General features: G+C 41.7%; 1 protein-coding gene across 1 annotated transcript in view; it reads right to left on the reverse strand.

The window, feature by feature from the left end:
• CRYL1 (crystallin lambda 1) overlaps positions 1–24,618 on the reverse strand; it is a 74,300-nt gene that overhangs the window by 14,669 nt on the left and 35,013 nt on the right. The window contains exons 5-9 of the mRNA XM_026653413.2: positions 23,676–23,712; positions 22,816–22,841; positions 20,904–21,102; positions 19,096–19,290; positions 1,769–1,874 (exon numbers count right to left, since the gene is read on the reverse strand). Of these exons, the coding sequence (XP_026509198.1) occupies positions 1,769–1,874; positions 19,096–19,290; positions 20,904–21,102; positions 22,816–22,841; positions 23,676–23,712 (563 nt within the window). The remainder of the gene's footprint in view (positions 1–1,768; positions 1,875–19,095; positions 19,291–20,903; positions 21,103–22,815; positions 22,842–23,675; positions 23,713–24,618) is intronic.

The following is a 24,618-nucleotide window of genomic DNA, read 5'->3' on the forward strand; positions in this document are numbered from 1 at the left end:
CTCCGGCTGCAGCAAAAAAAAACCAAAACCCTGTGGCGCGGCCGGAGCGCGGGTGCAGGGGGACCGGCTGGGGGAGGGGAGGGGGAGGCCAGGGCTACGGCAGGGGCGCTGCCACGCGGCCCCTCCCGCTGCGTCTCCTCCTGCCGCGAGGGCTCCGCTCCGGTCGGCGGGGAGGGAAGGAAGAGGACTGCCCTGCAGGGCGCTCTGGTTCTCCGCGCCGCCGCCCCCTACAAGGCAGCCGGAGCGGAACAAGAACAAAAAAGCGGCCGTGCCGCCCTAGGATTGGGCAGAATGCCACCTCCAACAATTTGCCGCCCCAAGCACCAGCTTGCTCAGCTGGTGCCTGGAGCCGGCCCTGACTATGACTAACACAATATCTTAAAAACATGTGAGAAATGTCAAGTGGTATTGTTAATTGATCAACTGCAGTGACTTAGGGCATTGCATATACCACTTATTATACTCACAGCACCTAGACACATTTATCAAATTGGTATCAATGTGAATGAACCTAGAACCCCTGCACCCACCCGAAGAGAGTGATCTTGTATTCGCATCTCAGCCTCTGGTGAACTTTTCTGACTTGTCCTTCAGCTGATGGCCCTAAAACCGGGCTGAATTACACGTACGTGAATGTTTCCAAGGGATTGCGACAAAAATTAGTAACTCAGCCTAAATTAACTGATTTAAAAAACAGAAACTTAATCTGGCCTCAGACAAAGAGTTGCTCAATATCCACCCCCTTCTGTGATAGATATGGCAATCTCCTGCAATATCCCTGAAAGCCCATATTGTGTTACGTTTATGTATTATATCGGCTGGGATTGAATGTAACCTCCCTGGGGGAAGATGAGACAGATCATTGGGGTTCATTGTTTTAAATGGATGATTTATGTATAATTGTGTTCTGCTCCAGGGGACAGGGCTACCACAGCTCATTCAGGGACTAAATAGTAGGTAGCAGTTAAGGCAAATCAGCTAGGTGTAGCCTCCCAGAGAGGTATCACCTCCTGGGAAGAAAAGGCATATACCAGTTCAAACCACATTCTCCAGAGAGCAGCAGACATAAAAAGGACTTTTGGATAAATAGCCTGAGTTTAAACTGACTCAGGGCCTTCTTTCTGATTCAGCAAATGGCCAAGCAGGATTGGGGTTGGGGTAATCCTTGTGGAAGGATTGGAAGGAATTGACTTGCATAAGATTGATGGGTGACCTCTGGTAAGCTGTTAACATGTGTATAGGAACTTTTATCAGTTTTTATTATTGGGGTTTATATGTTTTCTCTATAATGCTATTACCTCAAGAATAAATGTGCTTGCTTAGAAACTGTGATAATTTATAACTGCAGAAAATACACTGGCTATAGCCTTCTTAAAGAAAGTAAAATGCAGGCACTGGCCTGTTTAGGCAGTCTGGCTTGTTGAGGATCATAGTATAAATCCAGGGAGCTATGCAGCCTAAAAACCCCAGTCAGGAGGGAGAGAGACGCAGGTCTCTGCCAGAAAGGTGACGACTGGGAGCCAGAAATCTTCAAGTGAGTACCGTTGAGGGACATGAAAGGGGAATACAGGTGAAGTTACCCTGAAACTGTGAAAGCTTTCATATGATTTCAATACTTGAGACCTACCTTATTATGAAAAGAGAAAAGACATTTACAGTCAATTTTACGCTGGTTTGAACTGTTAAGACAATATTAGCAAAGCTTTACGCAAGAAATCTTTGCCTTGAAAAGTATTATATTTAAGTCTTAAGGGAAAAAACTGCATACCTTCTGCATTGAGATGCATCGTTTCAAGCGGCCCTATAAATGCATACCGCATTCCCAATCCATCAGACATCACAAGGTCTAGATCAGCAGGAGATATTACTCCTTCCTAAGTGGCAAAAGGGGGACAGAAAAATCTCAGTGCAAATAATTTTATAGAATTTCGCTTAGTTTCTTTATTTAGAATATAATCTGTTATAGCAAAATTACAAAATACTACCACTAGAGATAGCGAATAATTTGCAAATAGAAAAACAGATCCCCAGACACATCTCTCTTATGACAGGACTTATTATTGTTTAGCATTTATATGTATTAGCTAATTTAAGAGGTGGATTTTTTGCACATGATTGTCATGTTTTAGCATCAAATTATATTCTTTGTAAATCTGAACAAATGAGTCTCTTCTGTGATCCCAGGGGCTGCTTAGGAAGTATTTATTTTTAAGGGGGAAATAACCAGAAAGAGAGATGAAATTGCTTAGAAGTTCTGTTTAAGTGTATTAATATTTTATTTATTCCCCCCCACCAAAAAGCTCCCAAAATAGGGGAAGACCCAAAAAACACAAGTAGTAAAGGAATGGAAAAGGAAAGTAAGGAAGGGAAGGAGGCAGGAATGGGAAAAGGGAGTGACACCTCAGTTTCCATCCACTAAGGATTAATCAAAAATTTCTAAGAAGTCAAACCAAATCTTTTCAAATTTGTCTAAAGTTCCTCTTCTCCAGAATGTTACCCACTCTTTAGCTGTCAGGGCAGCCAAGTCGCTGAGCCACGCTTCTATCGCGGGAGGCAGTCTGCTCTTCCACCTAAGCAACATGAGTTATTTGGTTACAAGCAGTGCTCTAGAGAACCAAGCTTTCCATGAGTTGGAGAGTTTCCAAGATGATGGGCTATATCCCCGAACACAATTCTGGGAAGTCATTTTTAAGGGGCTATCCATTATCTCTTAATCCTCCTGCCTACTTCTAGCCAAAAGGATTGTATCCAGGGACAGTCCCAAAACATGTGAGCCAGTGTGGCTCTGAGAGACCCACATCTCCAGCAGCAGTTTGTTCTGACAAGGCCCAGGCACTGTAACCTATCCAAGGACCAATGTGAACAAAATATAATCTTCTGATGGATCAACCTTCATCGCAGAGCAATAGCAGAGTTATTAATATATTGCAAGGCAGCTCCCCATTGGCTAGGGTTCAAGATATACACAAATCTTAGTTCCAGGCCTGGAACAGACAATCTAAATTAGGGAGGTTCTTTTGGACCAGGAAGTTGTAACAGGCTATAGCTGGTTGGCTGACCCTATGGAGCTCTCTCCACATCAACACAATTCTGGAGTCTCTGGTGCTCCCAGCGCATCAGGACCAAATATGTCCTTCAAGAGATGCTTAAGATGCAGGCAATGCCATACAGCTGGATGGTTGTATTGTCGTTGGAGTGACTGGAATGGTAGCCAATACCGTAGGGGACATTTTACAATTAAAACATTAACACACTGAACCCAGTATTCTTGCCAGTGGGAGGGGATGGACCACCTCCTGTTCCAGAAGCAGCCAGGGAAAGGTCTGTTCTGTTCTGTCCGGAGCCAACCGACTGCCTGGCTAAAGGTATGGGCTGTATGATAATGATCCAGATGAGATTGGGAGTTACAATCTACACAAAGCCAGTCTTGGCCCCCCACCCCCAGAGAAATAATGTAAAAATTTTGTTAAGTTTTCCTAAAATAAAACTGAGAACAGTAACTGGGAGATCTCTCAGGACATACAGTATTTGGGGAAGCACATTCACTAACTTGTCAGACCACATTCTATTATTTAGTTACTACATCTGCATATTACCAATTTTAATTCATTTTAGTCATTATGTGCTTTTCTCATGAGGTAGGGAGCAAAGGAGATAGTATTGCTGAGCATATCATCGACAGAACCGGGACAAGAGATTATTTTATCAAAATCCAGAGACTGCAGCAGAACTTTTGAATACAGGAATTTCAGCTAGTGTTCATGCCCCCCTTTTATTCTCTAGCATTTATCCCCCCGGTTGCTGGCTCTTACTGCAAAATAATCATTTTGACAGAGGAGGCAGGTTTCTCATTGTCCCTGAAGCCATCCCAAGGAATTAGCTGGAAAAACGATGATTAAAGAGAGACAATGCAGCTGTCACCCATTTAACTGGAAACTGGTTGCATCATGTACAGAACTTTGCTTGGCCTCAACCTGCCTGGGGTTCTCAAGTTCACTGCCAACCTCAAGTCTCAGATCTGGCAGGACACTGAGTCTGTGAAATGGAGAACCTTCTTGTTGAAAGCTCAGCACAGCAGTCACACCCATGGGGTACACTTCCAAAGAAGCCATCACACCCTCATAACCAGTTGGGACAGGCACATCATCATTTCTTTTTTACAGGTTACAGCGTATTGCCTCAAAGCTTTTTCTGAGAATAATGTTTCCTTTATAAGGATGTTTCTTGCCCTCTCTCAGATTAGAAAGCTAAGACTGAACTAAGACCATGTTCTATCCCATTCCATCAAGCCAACCCCCTTCACCCCAATGGACACCTAACAAATTATTCTCCTGGCTGCTGGGAAGGTAGAAGAGTTGTCAGGCTTCTTCTACCTTTTTCTCTCCCCTCGTGAGGTTTGAGGGGAAAGGGAGGCTATTCTCCTCCCCTTCTGGTGGCGCTCTATCCCCCTACCTCTTTTCCGTGGCTGATAAGGTTTGGTTGATGGAAGGAATTCCTTTTTGCTACTTCCTCCTATAAAGCCTGAGCCAGTGAGCACCCTCAAATCCCACTGCTTTCAGTGGGAGTTAAGGGCACCCAGTACCTGTTAGGATTAGGCCCAACATGAGGGTCCCACCTGTCCTTTTGCTGAATGCTAGGATTCAATCGCTAACTGAGGTCCAGAAACAAGAACTTAATTGCAAACCCCATAAAGGTATAACAGCAGCAAGCTTTACCTCTCACATCATCTACAAGAATGGGTAAGTACACACCCACTGAAAAGCAAAGAATTGACAAGCTAATGACACCATAAGCCTTACAGTTGCCTGTGTACTTGATGAGCACATCCTCACCGAGTACAAAGAAATGGAGATTTCATCACCACAGCCATAAAAGGAGCCCTTTAAAGGTCTTAATGTCAAATCTCAATCGGTTAGCAGATGTGATCCTGTTAGAGGATGTAGCACTCAGTTGATTCATTGTTGCAGGTGGCTTGTTATTGTTAACACCACCCTGTATATCAGAGGTGGCCAACCTGTGGCTCCAGAGCCACATGTGGCTCTTCAGAAGTTAATATGCGGCTCCTTGTATAGGCACCAACACCGGGTCTGGAGCTATAGGCGCCAACTTTCCAATGGACCAGGGGGTGCTCCCTGTTCAACCCCTGGCTCTGCCACAAGCCCTGCCCCCACTCCACCCCTTCCCGCCCCCTCCCCTGAGCCTGCCATGCCCTCGCTCCTCTCCCCTCCCCCCCCAACCTCCTGCATGCCACGAAACAGCTGATTGGGAGGTGCGGGGAGGGAGGGGGAGGTGCTGAGAGCAGGGTGTGGGAGCTGATGTGGGGCTGCTGACGTATTACTGTGGCTCTTTGGCAATGTACATTGGTAAACTCTGGCTCCTTCTCAGGCTCAGGTTGGCCACCCCTGCTGTATATCAAGGAAAAGGTCATACAATTATTTGTTTTACAGTAATGCCTAGAAGCCCCAGCTAAGAACAGGCCCCTTCTCTGCTAGGCCCTGAAAAGCTTGCAGTCTAATTAGACAAGACAGACAATGGTGGAAGAAGTGTGATTTCCATTTTATAGACAGGGAACTGAGGCACAATGAAGTGACTTGCCCAAGATCACAGAGCAAGTCTGTGGCAAACCTGCGAACTGAACACAGGTCTCCAGAGTCCCAGCCAAGTGCTTCATCCACAAGATCATCCATCTCTAGAGCAGCTTAGAATCACACTTTAAACTGAAACAATTTTTAAGCACTCCCAACTGTTTATGGAATTTTTGCATTTGCAATCTGGGCAGATCAGTGAAGCCATGTTAACCACCCAAAACGGTTTGCAAATGGAAGTAGACTTTGGATGTAAACATAACAAATGACAATGTTCTAACAAAACATGGAGCTTTGATTAATGTTTCATTTAAATTAAAAACTGTAAACATAATGGTATAATATTTCACTCTAGCATCTGGCAGGATTCTCACAATAGCTCTGAATCACTGTAAGATCATTTTCAAATAAGAAATAAATTAGTCTCTCTACTACTGTAGATACACCAGTTTCACAATGCTGAGATATGAAGAGCAATACGCTCAAAACCATTCAACTATGATTCTGCTCTCAGTCAGTATCTTCCACAAACTTTATGGCTTGCTGAACCTGAAGACACTGTCTCGTCCAGTCAAAATGTGAATAACAGAAGTAGATGGCCTTCCAGCTAGATGCATGACAGATTCCTTCAGCTGAGGTTTCACATTATCCTAGTAAGTGGGCTCAGCTGTTCAAAGAAAAATGTTTGCTTCTCTGCTGCCAGGCAGAGCTCCATAAAAACAAAAGCTTTTGTTTTCTTAGCTTTATGACTTCTTCGGAGATTAAAGACAATCAAATAAGGAACCCACTAAACTAATTCCCTTAGGGAATGTTCCAGCTCCCATTTAAAGTGAAGGAGAGTGTTAGCTGGTGGAATGATTCAGCAAAGGGGAAAAGAAATAAAGCTGTAGTCAGCAAGGTGTTTTCCTCAAGGGTTGGTGCTTATGGGAAGAAAGTAAAGAAAGAAAGACTCCCAACCCACTGTGCTTGGGTGTGGAACCCAACCTTCCTGAAGGCATTGTCCCCCTCTGCCTCCCAAGCAGTCAGTGATAAGGCTGTCAGCTGGGCACTTATGCAATTGGCAAGAGGAAGCTGAACTATAGTGAAATGCGTGTTCATCAGGAGGTGGTGGTAACCCTGCACCATGCATTGTCATTGACTTTACTGGCAATAGGATCGGCGCCTTAGTTAGATCCTGCTTTCACCACAGTTGTTAATGACCTCTTCCTGGTTATGCTGCAGGGCGTTTGCTCCACCCTTGACCTTTAAGCTGCTTGTGACGCCACTAATCACATCCTCCTTGAAATTTTATTCTCCCTATGCTGCTGCAATTCTGTCCCTTCCCAGTTCTTCTCTGATCTGTCTTGTTGTTCCTTCAGGGTCTCTGACTATTGAAGAGTTCTTCTTCCCTCTCTCACGTTCTGAGGGGAGGGGTATCACAGGGCTCCACCTCTGGTCCCCAACTTCTCTCTCTGCATCACTTCTCTAGTGAGCTTATTCACTGCATCGCTTTAACCACCATCCATATGCCTGTGACTCACAAGTCTACCTTTACCCCATCTCTTCACCCAATCCCACATCTTGGCCCATCTGACAATGGCGTACCAGCAACATACCTTTTACATGGCCAAAACTGAATCTTACCTTTCCTCTCAAACCCTGCATGCCAGCCTCTTTCTTTGTTGACAGCATCATCACCACTCAGGCCCATACCTGATATTTATCTTTGACTCAGTCCTCTCTCTCTTGCCCCCTTGTCCAAATCCACTGCTTCTTCCCCCACAACATGTTCAAGATCCAGCCGTTTCTCTCCGAACATCACCAAGACTTTCATTCAGGCCCTCATCTCCCAGATTGACTACTGCCACCTCCTCCTCTGGCCTCACAGACACCTATGTCATCGTCAACAAGTCCATTCAACACACAGCTGCTGAGATCACCTTCCTGTCCTGTCATTCTGACTATGTCACACTTCTCCTCGATCCCTCCACCAACTCCCCTGTTTTCTATTTAATCACATTCAAACTTCTTGTCTTTATCTTTAAGGCCCTGCACAGCTCCGCTCCTTCTTCCTTTTCTGCTCATGTACCTCACTTCATTGCCCCTTCATCCACTCCACTTCCCAACATTAGCCTCAGTCATCCATTTGTCCAATTTTTCCCACTGGCATCTTTGAACCTTCTTTCATGCCACCCTTCATGTATGGAACACCCTTCCCAAACTTGCCAGTGAAGCCACTACCTTGTTCTCCTTATTCTGTCTCAAAGGTCCTCCAAGTAACACTGTAATACAAATAAAACAACAGATAATAATGATTAGAAAAATAAAGATCCCTGTCAATATTCAGGGAATGTCAAAGCTATTCAACTGAGAATGGAGAGGTACAGAGGCTAGGGAGTGAAGCCAGTGCACCTCATTGCTATGAAAGCTAACTGGACAGAAAAATGACTGTCTTTGCAAGAGGCTGGTAACAAAGGCCCAAATGACAGGGCTTCCAGTTCTTCCCTTCTCCTCCTTTAGACTAGACGAGCCACGAGAAACCCACTTTTAAACAGAAAATAAACTGAAACTGTCACCGAGTTTCATATAGAGGAAAATTACAGAATCCTAAGATGTACACTCAAGTTCCATCGGGGGGAAAAGGTTCTAACAGGGAGCTCAAGTTTGATGCTGCTTTCAAGAACCTTAGGGTACATCTATACTACTCGCCAGATCGGCGGGTAGTGTTCGATGTATCCGGGATCGATTTATCATGTCTCATCTGGACGCGATAAATCAATCCACGAATCGACGCCTGTACTCCACCTCGGCAGGAGGAGTAAGCGGAGTCGACGGGGGAGCCGTGACAGTCGACTCGCCGCCATGAGGACGGCCAGGTAAGTCGAACTAAGATACTTCAACTACAGCTATGCGAATAGCGTAGCTGAAGTTGCGTATCTTAGTTCGAACTGCCCTCCCTCTACCCCCCGCTAGTGTAGCCCAGGCCAAAGTGTGAGCGGATCATTACCTCCTGAAAAACTGCCTTGTTACTCCTCACAATTTCTGTGGCCATGTCATATGAACCACTCCAAACACCAGCTTGACATTTATAATAAGGTCTTGATCATCAATCAACAAAAGTCCTCAATTTTCGAAACAAGACCAAACTATCTCAAAGCGACTATTGTAATAAATGATCTTGGGTGGCAGGAAGAGTTCCCTACAGCTTTATGGTTATCTTTTGAATAAGATAGAGCCCAGCTGTCTGATTTTGCAATATAGTCCCATGCTACTGTACAAAGGTGGAGTAATGATAAGGAACTGCAAACAGATTCCACTGTTATTTATACAATGCTGCGGGTGTGTACAGTGCTTAACAAATACATTTATAGGTCCCTGCAACAAGGATCTTACAATCAAAGATATAACACAGCGAGGATGATAATGGAAATAAAGTGGAAGGATGAGGATTACAACAGCAAAAAGTCTTTGAGATATGCTAATTGTTCCTCCCATTAAAAACAAAAACGTATAATAGCTATAGCTGATCTATATGAAAATCCCAACAATAACATGAAGCTTGTTCCTATGAGCAAGCCTGGAAGAGAGGGATGCTTCTGTGTTAACTTCTCATGGAAGGCACCCCTGGTGATGGGTGACCTTAAAACACAGACACAGGCAGAGACCTGGAGCATGAAACATACTGACCAAGTATGGCAAAAGTAGGACCACTGTGAATCTGGAGTAGGGGGAGGCAAGTGATACTGAAGTGCTATGACTACAAATGCTTGTGCAGTTTGAGTGCTGCTATGACACATAAATCAAAATAGTGTTAGAAAGGGATTTCTGACAGACTTTGAATGGTCTGCCTCTCTTCCGTCAGACAGCATATTACTAAACATCTCATTCCGGTGGTCTTGCCTCACAGTGGCTGATGGCAGTTATTGGATACTCCCTTTAGATCAATTGGTAAAGCTACTAATTTTGAATCTAAGGCCTAGTCTACAGTAGAAAAGGTTTGCTGTTAAACCTATAGGGATAAACTCTCCTAGTCTAGATGCAGCTTATACCAGCAAACGCTTGCTTTTGCCAGTAAAACTTTGTATCAGCTCCCCAAATGAAATAAGCTGTAGTTTAATATATATATCTCACACCCTTAACCAACATTATTGTACTGGAAAAAGTTTTAAGTTTAGACCTGGCCCAAGGCTCCCTAGCTCAGTGCCCCGCAGAGACAGTCCTCAGCAGACTGAGGAGGCAGCTGTTTGTTTAAAAGGGATAGGTTTAATATTGTTATATGGAACACTAATGTATTCTTCAAGTCGACTCAAGACACTTTCATAAAGACTGTCGGTCTGTCTAGGTACAAGTATGGCCTTCATCATCACAGCATCTGAGTACCTGATAATACCGCCAAGGAACTGTTACAGTACATGGATACTGTAGTACTTCATCAACAATGTATATTTTATTTATGTATTTGTTCAACGCTCACAACCAAAAGCAAGTCAGTTAAAAAAAAAAAAAGACTCATTTTGACAGGTGGCTAAGTAAAATTATTGTCCCCAGCCACCATAAAAAGTATCCTTAACCTAACATGCTGATTGTTAGCTCATTGACTGCTTTAAACAGGCAAGTGCTCCGCAGGCTGCCAACAGGCTTTCTGGAAAATGTTAAACTTATAGCTCCTTTGGCGCTTCACAATATAATTGGAAATAGGATTTATTCAGTGATAATCATTTTTGTAGATTATGTGCTGTTGCTTTTGGAGTACTACTTTGGCAGAATCAATCTCTGAGCAATAGAGAAACTTGCATGGAAAAACCAGAACACTGCAACTGTAGCCCAATTAACTGTACCCCAGCTAAGGTACTACCTACAAACAGAGTGACAAAAACTGTGCCCATTTGGTCCCTCAACAAATGCTTCCAGGACTAGTCACTAACCAGGGACGGCTCTATGTTTTTTGCTGCCCCAAGCACGGCAGTCAGGCGGCCTTCGGTGGAACATCTGCAGGCGGTCCGCTGGTCATGCGGCTTCGGCGGCATTTCTGTGGGTGATCTGCCGGTTGCACCGAAATGCCGCCGAAGCCACGGGACCGGCGGACCTCCCGCAGGCGTGCCGCTGAAGGCTGCCTGACTACTGCCCTCACGGCAACTGGCACGCCGCCCCTCCCGGCTTGCCACCCCAGGCACGCGCTTGCTGCGCTGGTGCTTGGAGCCGCCCCTGTCACTAACCATTAAAAACTCTGCTGAAATCTTTGAGATCTTTGGAACTGGGGAATTTGGATGGTGGGCTGTGGTTGACAGCGGGTGGGAAGGGGGCGATGTATTTTCAGGATCTAGGTACCAAAAAGAACAAGAATACCCATTTTTTCCCCGGAACATAATTCCCTTGGTGGATGTTTTGCAGCACGCTCCTTAAAAGCAAATCTTACCTAACAATACTAATCTAAACATATTTCCCTTCCATTGCCCCAAAGCAGAGCAGTATTTAGAAGACTCTGATAAAGTCATCCTTCATGCTGAGAAGCATGCTGACTGGGAGCCGAAAAGAGATTATTAAAAGCAAAATATAATAAAACGTGCCTGTTCAAAGTTGCCATGTTACTCATGCCTTTGTGGTTAAATATGTAAATTGCTTGTACACTATCCTTGGATGCAAAACACAAACATGCTTGCTCAGCTGCACATGAGCATGTTGCTGACTAATAATGATGGTGCGTTACTTTTAACTGTTGCATCATAGCCGTAAAACCCCATTTCAGACACACATTTTATTGCTGGGATAATTTCATGTGAAATATTCCACTAAAACTTAAGTCAAACAGTTTCAAATTGTCTGGATTTTTTAATGGAATATTGTGATGGAGTGTATATACTTCAGAACCATATGAACAGGAAAGGAGCTAGATCTCTTAATGAACCTTCAGGTGTGGCTCATTAAGAGACAACCATAAAGCGGGTGCACGGAGGAGGAGAGTGTTTTTTGGCAGCAAAGATCTGAACTGTCTCTCACATTAAGTAGAAGGCCTACGATGGAATGTTCTAGAAAAAGCAAGTAGCTGGGTGGCTACTTTTCTGGGTGCAAAAGGAAGACTTACAGGGTATGTCTTCACTGTACAGTTAGTCTGTGTGATTGGCATCTGGGTCTCAGCACCTGAGTTAACCTGGCCCAAGTATGAGCATTCCCACCACAAAGCTCTATCGGCACAACTGTGTCCTCCCTGTTTCTGCACTCTCACATGTGTGTCTGGGGGCACATCCCAGGAATTTTTGCTGAGATACTCCAGGATTCTTTCCCAGTCAATTGCAGGAAACCTGTTTGTCCTTCAGGGGGAACTGTGGGAAGGGCACTGGAGTACTATTAGTACTTGAGTGATTTTTGCCTGTGTGTTCACTCTAAAGTGTGTGTTTTGGGGGGGGGGGGGGGAAGAAGTGTTGTAGCCCAAGTTAAAGTGAAGCTCTGGCTCTAACCCACTGCCCAAACTGGGTAAGCAAGTCCAGACTTAAAGCACCACCAAACTCAGGTCAGAAATTTCTCTGTGCGTATGGTGGAGGGGGTGGGCTAAAACCCAGGTAAGAAGCCAGATTAATTGTGCAGTGAAGACATACCCACAGGGTCAGATGCTCAACTAATGTAAATCAGCATAGCTGCATTGATGTTAATAGAGCTCTGCTGATTTACACCATCTGTGGGTTTGGCCCACAGTGTTTAGCTGATCCTGCTGAGAAAGGAACCCACGTCTTTATTTTTCCCTGCTACAGAGGGAAAATTTAGAGAAAGTCAGATTTTCAGAAGTGCTTGTACCTGATTTGATACAAACTCTGATGTATATATGCAAACCCTGATTTGTGCACAAGTATGTGTACAAACACACCCTACCTACCTTCAGGTGCCATGCCTGTGGAAATCTAATCCATACTGTTCTTCTGAGTTTACTGAGAAGAGAAAGGAATAGCCTATTTGCCATGCCAAGAAAGGAGAAAACACATGGGATTCTTACCACCATGAGGTTAGGAACCTGTTAACTAAGTATTCAAGGTACGTTTTTGATCATCAGTGAATAAGAAGCTAAATCAAATAGAACTGATCTCTTCCGGAATAAGGGCATAGCCCACTATTTCTGGGGTGATGATCATCTTAAACAATGTTCTATGTTAAAAACATGCATCTTTTTATATTTATTTCTGAATTCTCCAAGCAAGTTCTCTATTAACTAGAAGACACCCACCTAACATTTTATAGTTATAACCACTATGTGCAACTACAAGTGCTGAAGCTGTAGAACTTTCTATGTTTTCTAAGTTCATGGTGGATGCCACACTGTAATGTTCTGAGGCAACAGAAATATGTAAATATTGACCCAGACAATGTGAATCGAAACATCTTAGGTTTGGAGAAGAGAATTTTGTCTTATTTGTGTGTACATAAAACTCATACATATTACTGAGAGGTTAAAGTGATGGAAGGCTAGCATTAAAATTGGATCAACAATGCACCTGCTCAAAAGCAATGAAGGTATCACCTCTTTTCTGTGTATTATGCATGTGTTTAAAATATTCAATTTTAACAGGGTATCTAGAATTTTGAGAGGTTTAAGAATTCACAACTCAACTAATTGAAATATATAAAGTCTTCAGAGTTTTGCCCACAAAAATCACGTGCTTGTTTATTCTAGAAATACCATGGCAGATGCTCAGCTGATCTAAACTCTGATATAGCTCTATTGGATTCAACTAAGGATCTGCCCCATCATGTTTAGACTTCCCTCTCTTTGTTGGAGGACCTCAGCAAGATCATTCAAAGGCCTGCATGGTGATATCATAAGAGGATGAAACCTGAGCTCTATCTCAACCTAGCCCTAATTAAGGATTCCAGAAGAGAAGAGGCTTGATATTCCTAATGTGGAAAAACAAGCAGGATATTTTAAAAGGCTATCTTCTACATCATAAATGAGGGGAGAAAACTCTACATGAACTCTACTTTTGCTTTGCAGTTCACCTTTAAAAGGTATTAGGAAATGCACAAAGTAAGCAGTTTTCCTTAGCTTCTCATCCCTTTAAAGCAAAGAAACAAAGAAAATGCTAACAGGTTTAATAAACTGTGTTGTCAGTAATTTATTCATACCATCATCTTCTCTTAATCGTAACCTTGGAATCATTGGACAAAATGATTTTTTTTGCATTAAAACTCACCTCTTTTACTTACTTTTAAATATTCTAAATTTCTCTTTAACCTCTGACATTGATTGTACATTGTAGCACTTGATAAGAGATACCATTTGCTTTAGTGTAACATCTCCTAGAGCATGATCTATTGTGGGGATGAACCAGGCCCTGGAAGGCACAGGGGATGGACCACTGACAACATCCTCAGCTCCATAGGAATTCTTTTTAGGACAGTATGATTAAAAAATTCCTGTTTCCCCCTTGCATGCAGTGCATATTTACAGAGGAATACGATTACTTGTTTAATTATGCAGATGTATTTGCATTGTTTCCTTAAGTTTCCTTTAACCATAGCACAATATAAAATGAACAATAAAATGTGTCCTGAACTAAATCTTCTCCTACTTGCCATTTTGCAATTCTGTAGAGAGCAAAATAGTGGGAGTTACATCCTTCAAATCACATGCAAGATACATCACCAAATGAGAGCCAAGTGCTGAAGATCAGAACAGGGCGTTAAGCTTAACATGGATGGATCTGATACATACAGTAGAACCTCAGTGTTCCGAACACCTCAGGAATGGAGGTTGTTCGTATCTCTGAAATGTTTGTAATTCTGAACAAAACATTATGGTTGTTCTTTCAAAAGAAAAATGCTGCTTTTCACCATCTTAATTTAAATGAAACAAGCACAGAAACAGTTTCCTTACCTTGTCAAATCTTTTTTTAAAAATCTCTCTCTTTATTTTGTAGTAGTTTATGTTTAACACAGTACTGTACTGTATTTAGTTTGGAGCTTTTTTGTCTCTGCTGCTGCCTGATTGAATGTTTTCAGTTCCAAATGAGGTGTGCGGTTAACCAGACAGTTCGTAACTCTGGTGTTCGTAACTCTGAGGTTCTACTGTATGTTCATTTCTCCTCTAAAATTTTCTGATACTTCTGAGCTGAATTCTGCACATACACCTCGGTCCTGGAAAGACTTATGCCTGTGACCGTGTATTTTCTGCAGCTGTGTAAGAGTTTGCAGGAACAGAACCAAGGTTACACTGGAGTCCTTTCACTGACAACAGTGGGATTGCTCCTATATAACAGAACAGAATTTGGCTGTGTAACATAAAAGTGCCATGAATGAGTTCATGCTAAGTAATGATCACCACTGAAAAATAGCATAAAGTGAGAGAAACTGCACCAAATTTAAACAAGTTAAATAACCGTATAGTTTTTAATGATAGCTCTTAAATCAGATTTCACTTTCAAGGATGCGTTGTATCTCTACTAGCCCATTTCCATCAACAATACTTTATGGGCTAAATTATGGATCCCCCTGCCAGGGTGTAGTGGATGAGGAGAGATCACAGGAGGCACCCATATTCTAAACACAACATGCCCTTAAGCACTAGCCTGTTTGACCAGCCAGCATGCCCAGTGATGCCCTTTGCCCCCAAGCAGGCGTGACCACTGCCTTACCTTGCTCGCACACCTGCGGGAGTCAAGACTCCCCTCTCCCAAAATCAAGCCATTGGCACAATATATGTATATATATTTGGGGGTTCTTTTAACTTGTTTTTGAACCTTTAGAGTTCACATTTTCAAGATTTTCTCCTCATCCTTGAGGGCTAGAAAGTGACTTTTTTTTTAAAATGAAAGCTGAGATTCTCACATAGCAACATGACTCCAAGAGCTGGGGTGTTTAGAAAAACACCATGAACTGCAGAACTTGCAATAAAATTGCAAAAGTTGGCAAGAAAGTAGTGGGCAAAGTTAGGAATCACCATGTCCAATAATACTTGAGTTATTCTATTTGTATAATCTCACAGAACGTAAATTTAGTCATCAAGTGGTTAAAGATTACAACCATAATTATCTGAAATATAGTTATGTTATAAGAGAACAGAATGGCAGGTGGCAGGGATGTGAAACTTGGAGGTTTGGGTAAAACCTAAGCAAGCAAGTTGCATGCCTCTTTGTCAGCACTATCTCCTCAGTGGTCAAAGTTCAACTCTAATTAAAAGCAACCTAGAGAATGCAAAACTGTAAGTTAACATTTTAACAATTAACTAGGATCTTTCAAGTTCTTAACACTTTACGGTCAGTATTTTGTCAAATACGGCCAAAACTTTCAGAGTTAGGCACCTAAATCCATCTTTAGGCACAAAGCTGGAGGCCTGGTTTTCCGAAATTCTGGACAACCATAATTTACAGTGAATTCAAAGGGGATTGGCGTTCTTACCATCTTTGGTAATCAGGCCACTTATTTTGGTGGTTAAATATACTTATTGTAGATGCCCAACTTTACACAACTAAATTTGAAAATTTTGGCCATATATACACAATGCCACGAACAATTAAAGTCCTAGTATCATTATTTCACAGAAACCAGAATTTTGGATATTGAGTGTAGCGAGCAAAAGTTTGCAACTGTGGGAGCAACATGCGCATAAAAAGTGCACACATGCCTACAATACCCTATATTTGCATGCACAGCCCAATGTGCTTTACTACTGATTTGCATGTGCAATAATTCACTTTGGAACCACAAAAGAGTATTTGCACTCACAATTACAGATTTTGTGGGAGAAATAGGTAATGTGTACTTTTCAGGGTGCACCAACAACTAAAAAATTGGCCATCCTAAAGGAATCCTTCAAAAAAGGTTCACACATGCTTAAGGAAAAGCTCATTTAACATACCCCAACTCAGTTCGGTTTTGTCCTGACTGCTGCAAAGAACTTCCAGCATAAAGTAATCAAGCTCTGGGAGGGGGATGCAGTTCTTAAAAAATGATCTTTCAAAATACTTTAAAATTGTGCATCATTAAAGGTAATTTTAAATAGGGAGCATTCAGTACTACCCAACTCCATGGTTTTGATGTGATGCTTATGTTACTGGAGACGCTGGGGGGGGGAGGGGAGAGGGAGGAATTCATTAGCTTTCCAAGAGCTGTTGGAAGCATCTGGAATAAAAATAGCTCAGAACTGTGGACTCTATATTTTTGATCAAAAGTTCAAAATACGGAGGAAAGTCCATCAAAGCGTAGTCCCTGAGGGAGCCAGATGCTCTCCTGCCCCTCTGAGCACATCCTCTTCCTCCTGAGTCTCTTCAAAGGCTCTACATCTCCTTCCACATTAATTTCGCAAATTCCAATCGCTCACCTTCAAGGCTGTACATACCACCGCTTTTCCTACATTTTCCGCTTGCACCACTCAGGATTTATGTTGTGCTAATTCTGCTTCCCTTCATGTCCACTTTGCATCCTCTAGCACCTCTGTGATTTCCCTAACTTCTCCTCTCCCCTTGCAATAACATCCTCAATCTCATTTTCCATGCAGCCTCCATCTCCTTCCTCCAAATTCCTCCTCAAAGCTCACCTCTTAATGGACTGATGGATGGGAACTGACAAAGCATAAATAAAACAGATCCATCCACTAACCACAGAGGACGAGATGACAGACTAAGGACTCGTCAATATCTATTTAAAGGTCCACAGTGCACCTGCCCTCCACGTAAAAATGCTGGAGAATCAGGCCAGGGCAAGGCATTTGAAGGTATATAGGTTTTTGGTGGGAGGGGATTTGTCTGTGTCTTAGGTATGTAATGGAAAGGTACATATCACCAAGGTACCCAAGCACTTATTAATCTACATTGTTCATTAATTGTGTGGACACCAGTAATACAAGCATCTCTATATAGAGAAGAACTATACAATTATACAACAAAGTCAGTCGGGTCTGATCCAAGTGCAGAAATTATGACAAGTATAATGGCAGACAAAAGTGAGACTAGGTGCTGAGAGTAGAAGAAGACAAGTATGATTAACATATGCCATAGTAAGGTCCTTAACTTTCCAAACCTCAACCTCACTCGAGACAATTATCCATTGGGGAGACTGCAAAGCTGCAGGCATTATACACTCACTTATGAGGCTGCTGGAAAAAGTGAAGGCTGATAGTCTCCCTGAGGGCTTTGATGATGAAATTCAGGAAAAATAACCAAAAATATACTCCAAACTCTTCCAGCACATAGGGAACACATGAACCAAAGACTCTAAAAATGGCCCCATGAACGTTTGTCCTTAGAAACTTGAGTGCAGCCTGACATTTGTGGATGAGTGTTCTGTTCCTGGAGGTTAAACTATCAACGATTTAAACACTTCACTACATTTTACTCTCTTTTGATTTGAGACAGAGTAATTGTCTTATTATCCCACTTAACACAAATGGAGGCCAACTTAAAACTAACATATCTGAGGGGAACCTATATCATAATACATGGCAATTAGAATCACAGCATTGTTACACTTTCTTCAACTAAAACATTGAAATATCCTGTACTTCAGAACTTCAAGCACCATTTTGTTCACTATTTGAACTTATTTGTCAGAATTATTTGTTTATAAAAAGCAATTCCCATTATACATTCAAGGTCAGTCAATACCCCACAACATAGTACAGTATAAACTGGACGCAGCCTTCTTATTCACTTCCTGATCTAAACTGTTAGATAGTGTTCCTGTGGGACTATGAACAGAGGCTGTGCATCAGTCATGGGTGAACTGAAATATAAATATAAAATTTGTAAAGTGCTTCGGGATCCTTCAGGATGTGTGGTAGATAAATATCTAGTTATTATTACTCTAATTATGATTACATACAAACTTGAGATTCCTGTGCTTTTTTATTTTTAAACAGCTTGAGAAATCAGAACGTTCTTCAAGAAAAAAAAACTGCCCCTGTTCAAAACACAATTTAATCTCCCACAGTAATAGTGGGTGCACTACTCATCTCCTCCTGCTGAAAGGTTGTACTTTGTGGCACAGAACATGTAGCTGTGGGAAAAGTTGCAGTGTCACAAACAGATGATTATGAGCTAAAAGTCTGAATGGGAAGGAGGTGGAGAAATCTGTCTTTAAATACCAGTATCAAATAGCTACCCGAGAGAGGAATTCCTGAAAGGTAAATGGATTTCTATTTAAAATATTATTTTCATTACCCTTTCACTGAGCGCAAAAAGTATGCCAACAACATTCTGAAAGCAGCAGGAAATGAAAAGAGACAACCTGAAAATCAGTATTGTGGTTTCTGACCCTTTAACCTTGCTCTTCTGGCTATGCTGAAAATGACCATATTTTTGAACAGTTCTAGTGTTTCTTGTTTTGCTATCATTTAGCTTTTCTTCCTTGGTCTTCAGTATTTAATAGCATCAAAACTTCTAATTTTTGTAAAATTTACATACCCTGTCTTTATTTTCATGTAATCTAAGGGGCTGAATGTTTAATAATGATGAAGACAGAAAGCTAAAGGAAATTTAAATACTACAATATTCTTTGTTTGTTGTGCCTATAAAACTAGTAGCTCATGTAAAGAAAATGAAGTTACACGTACACCCACGAGCCTCCATGCCTCACTAATAACTGCATACTGGAGACGGTTCAGAACAAACCCATCTATCTCTTTGGTTAATTTGACGGGTGACTGTCCAATCTTCTTCATCAGAGCATGGGTTTTATCCACTGTAGAAGGCTCTGTTTCTGGATGGGGAACCAGTTCAACCAGTGGCACGTAATAGGGCGGATTTACCTTGACAAGGACCAACAAAAAAATATTTGTATTAATTAACATTGTTACATTGAACCAATTAAATTTAAAGCCTATTTCTGCTCGTACAATTTTATAACAGAATGGGCCTTTTCCAATAAACAGAATGGGCCTGATTTTCAGAAGTACAGGGCAGTCACAAAGCCAGTTCACAACAAGAATGGCATGCACTCAACATATCAGAAAATCAGGCCAAGGGGGCCAAATCCACCACGGCTTTAACTCCACAGAAGTCAATGGAGTTACACCAAGCATGAGTTCACTCCAATATTATCAGTATACTTTATGCCAATTCAATTCAATTCATTCATTTCTAATTTTCCAAACTGTTTGTTATTCAGATGCTGATTATAAATAACATACCTCTTTTCAAGAGAGCATCTCAAAGGAAAGATTTTCTGCAATAATTTTGCTGTTGTCATAAGTGAACTACACTTCCAAGCAGTCTACACAACTTCTTTCAAGATTCATTTATTTTACTTACTAATTTATATTGACCTGCCCCTCTAACACACTCTGGGTGCATTAGTGAATGTCACATAAAACACTATTCCAAGAAAGCTACAAGACAGAGTGCCTCCAAAAACTACACCCATTCATTTAACAAAAGAGAAACCTCTCCCAGCCATATCCCAATCCCAAGAGCATTTCTCACCACAATCAAGAACTTTATTATGTAAACATTAAGGAATAATTAAATAAACAGTTCATTAAAGTTCTGGAATTCTGAAAGAAAGTCCTATAAACAGCTGGAAATTGTACCCACATTCCTTTCCAGCACTCCATGGAGCCACAGGACAACTGGCACCCATGTGAGTTTCAGCAGACAGTTCAAGGACTGCATGGGCATGGACACATTTCTGTCAGTGGCTGGTTCTCATGCCCTGCTCTCAAGTTCTTATACGGGCAGCTCTCATGAACAATAGTATTGTCCGGCAACAGCACCCGAAATGCTATAAATGGCCACTATACATAGTATTTGCATACACTGGATTGTAACAAAGCATCAATGCTGCCCCCAACCCCTACTGCAATTGTAATCCCATTCACTTTTCCTCAACTGTGCTCATCTAAGTGCAGACTTTGGTGAGCAATGTGCACCTTTCGCCAAATTATCCATCTATGGTACTTCTAAAGCCCTCATTACCACAGCACCTGAGCACCTCACAGTCCAACATTAAGAAAATACAGTTATTTTACAAAGGGGGAAACTGAGGCACAGAGAGACTAAGACTTGGTCATACAGAAAGATTGTGACCAAGCATGGACTTGAACTCAGGTCTCTCATATTCTAGACTAGTGCTCAGACCACTGGACCATCCTTCTTGTTATGCAGAAGTCTTTCTACACAGATCCTGAGCTAACAGGGGGCTTTATTTTCAGGTACCTGAATCTCCTGCTGACTTCAGCTGGAGTTGTGAACCCTCTACACTTCTGAAAGTCAGATTCTGAGCGCTCGGCATTAGCCCTTGGGCACTCTAGGCTCCTTTCAGGAGCACTCAGCAGCCTGCAGGATACCACCCTGGTATTAAAACTCAGATTAAACATGTAGGATTAAACATAAAGCAATTAACAGAGTCTGTTGGAGTACTTACAGGATGTGCCACAATACACTGCTTCACATGTTTAAGGCCAGTGAACAACTTAGTAGGCAAAAGCGTGGAAGTTGAGCTGCTTAGGATAACATCATTACTGACAATAAGATCTAACTGACCAAAAATCTTCTTTTTTAATTCTAGTTTCTCTGGCGTGCATTCCTGGAATAAAAAGTAGTAATAAATAGCATTAGAAATCCTCCAGTTAATACTAGTTATCAATACATTTATTTATTTTTCCAACACATATACTGAAGCTTCCAAAGAGATCTGGGCACCCAGGCAAACAAACAATCTAAAATACGTATGCAAACAGATTTAGATGTACCTGCCAGCCATAATACTCTTCTCAGATCAACTCATCCACTTAGGACAGGTCTACATGAGGAAATTGACAAGCATAGCTATAATGAAATAATTCTTTTGCTATGGATAGGCCAATATAACTTCCCCATGTCGATGCGCTATTCTGGAATAAAAGGGACTTTATTTCAGAACAATTACTATTCTTCAGCATAATTCTGCTATAGCAATGCCGGTCAATCTCCCTATGTAGGCAAGCCGTAAGTGAACAGATACGCATTGCAGTGTGCCTTAAAAGGTAGGCAAACTCAGGATCTGTAGGACCAAGAGGGACAAAGCAAGTTTCAGAGATCAGAACCCTGCACTGGAAATGTCTGCCAGTGGCCCTGAGACATGCAAAGCTAGGGATTGACATCTGAAGTGCCCCAGATGACTTCATCTGTGAGGGAGAGAAGAGGTCTCCAAACCTTAATGGGCACTGTAGGTCAAAATATTCAAAATAACCAGCTGGAAGTCAATGCAGTCTGTGGAGCACATGTACGAAATTTTACTATGTGGGTGGACAGCCATGTTCTTCACTGCCTGAAGTTTTTAAATGGTCTCCCAGTGCAACCCCATGCAGAGCATGCTGCAGTAAGCCAGTCGAAGTAACAAAGGCACAGAGGATGACTACAGTGGAGTCCATATCCAAGAGCAAAAGTTGCAACCTCTTTGTCAAGTGAAGATGGCAAAAATTAAAAACGAAACAAAACAAAACAAAAACCACACACAACTCTTTTCTACAGGCTATGGTTGCTCTCTGGACACCCAACAGTAGGCAAGGTTCAACTAGGATCCAAATTCATATGTGAATTTCTGTAAGAAAAGGCAGGTCTAGCCCCTCAATAAAAGGGCAGATAACATTTCCATCCTCTCCTGGGGTTAGAGCCCCAACCCACCCATCAGCATTACTCCCCTGTGTTACATTATGGGAAGAGATGGGGGAGGAGGCTTACATTTGGTTTATATAACTTCAGATGGACTCTCTGTGGATGTTTTGGGGTAAGGAATTCCACCAGACTGAATACAAATAGGTAAAAAATCTTTTTAAAAAATATCAGTTTGTGTGGGATTTTACTAAGCTTTAAGTCATAAAATGTCCATGACTCAGAAAGGATAAGTGAGGTCATTTAAGAACAGTAGATAGAGTCCATTGTAATAAATGCCATTATCAAAACAAAATGATACTCTGCTTGTAATTCCTGGATCAGTTAAGCTAGCAAGTTGGTTAAATTTAAATAGTTTCTTTTATCAAAGCCACAGATGAAGAGAACTCTGCAGATACTGTTCAAACTAATAAAAGAGTTTCACAATAAGTTCTCACAATAAAGCAATTCAGTGCGACTCTCTACCTGAAATACTATGCCTTCTTTCAGATCATATGATAATCAAAAAGGGAAAGCTCAGAACTGTAGGAAACCCAAACCAGCTATGGTTATGTAAGGTTTCTGAATGGAACATTTGCTTGAAGTTTCTTGTATAGTGACACAATTGTATTCAATTTGTTGGACCAGTGGAATAAAGTTTCTGTCCTTGTGAAGCTTGGAATTATTTTCTCAATCAGGGATACTGACTCCCTGAAGAACAGAGAGAAAACTAAGCCCTAAAAAACCTATTAATCTGGAACTTCACTTGCTGTCAATTAGAAAACTTGGAGAAGTCTGTAGCTATTCTGTTTACCCTGAGAAAAAGGAGATCAAATTATAGGTAGTTAAAATACAGTACTAAGCCTCTCATTTGCTCTCTGGAATAGTCAGTGCAATAAGGTTAGAGTCCATCTGAATGCATTTTAAGTGACACTGTATATATCTGTGCATCCCCCCACACACATTTTTTTGAGACTATCACACTTCTCTTTTGCTGCAAACAGTACACCCTTATTCCAAGTCTCTAATGCCTGAATAAGGTTACTATAACCCAGCTTTCAACTTAATTAAACCTTACAATAAACATATTTTGTAACAGCCTGATGAGAACATGCGAATTTGATGGCTTTCAACAACAATGCCCTGGAGAGGCTGCACTGTACAGAAGTTTGTTTAATACCTTTTAGAGTTTAACCAATTTCCAAACAGTGCAACCTTTCCAGTTAATCTAAAACCTCTCTGTGAATCTAAAATATAAATTCAAACAATTCAGAATAAATACACGTCCAAGCTGGAAACATTGACTCCACCTGCCAATTAAGAGCCTGATCCTGAGAGATCTGGCAACTCTAAAAGGGTAGCTGTACACTAGAATTTTTTACCTCAAGTTAATTTATTGCTATGCCTCAGCCTTGGGTAAAGTACAAATGTTTGTAACCCAGAACAAAAGGCCTCTAAAAACTTAGCTACCTCCAGTTAATTGGCAATCAATTAACTTGAGGTCAAAAAGTCTAGTGCAGACAAACCCAAAGACTTCAATGTAGTCTGAATTATCTTGCACAACTTCGCTATATTGTGCATTCAACGAACCTTTTAAAAGCCTGCTCCAGCCTTCATAACCTTAACATACTGTACCTGCCAAAAGCAAATTCATAGGTACTATGTCAATGTCTGGTAACACAGTGATTCTCAAACTTTTGTACTGGTGACCCCTTCACATAGCAAGCCTCTGAGTGTGACCCCCCCCCTTATAAATTAAAAACACTTTTAAATATATTTAACACCATTATAAATACTGGATGCAAAGCGAGGTCTGGGGTGGGGGCTGACAGCTCACGACCCCCCATGTAATAACCTCGCGACCCCCTGAGGGGTCCTGACCCCCAGTTTGAGAACCCCTGCTATAACAGCTAGAGGTGTTTATTATTATTATTGATTCGGTCTTCTGATACTAGATCAATTCTTTGTAAGAGAGCAAACAGGACATTCTCCCAGAATCTCATTTTTATTCAAAACTACTAAACATAATTGTTTCAAAAACGCAGTCAGTGGTTTTTTTGTGGTTAAGTCCTAACGTTAATATACAGTAATACATGACCATCTGCTAAAATAAATGTTTCATGGCTGTTACAATATTTATGGGCCACTTTTATTAAAGATTTTCATGTTTAAATGTGCATGCCTATTCCAAAGTTGCTGTTTCCACCATGTGTATGCAAGTAATTATTATTTAGTATTTGTATTGCAGTATCATCTCATGGCCCCAGTCAGGGACCAGGGCTCTGTTCTTATAGACACTGAACACATATATAATAACAAGAAGTCCCTGCCCCAAAGGGCTTGCAATCTTGGCCTTGATCCTGCAGTGGTGCATTGCAGGATTGTGACTACAGTAATCCTAAACACAATTTTCACTATTGGCTTGTCTGTACAGATGGGTAATGCGCCCTCTGGGGGTGTGATTTCTAAAGCGGACTAGTGAGTTGCACATTAGTTGGTCTGTGAGG

Source organism: Terrapene carolina, unplaced genomic scaffold (assembly GCF_002925995.2).
Source record: "Terrapene carolina triunguis isolate 2854851 unplaced genomic scaffold, T_m_triunguis-2.0 Scaffold138, whole genome shotgun sequence".
Lineage (NCBI taxonomy): Eukaryota > Metazoa > Chordata > Testudines > Emydidae > Terrapene > Terrapene triunguis.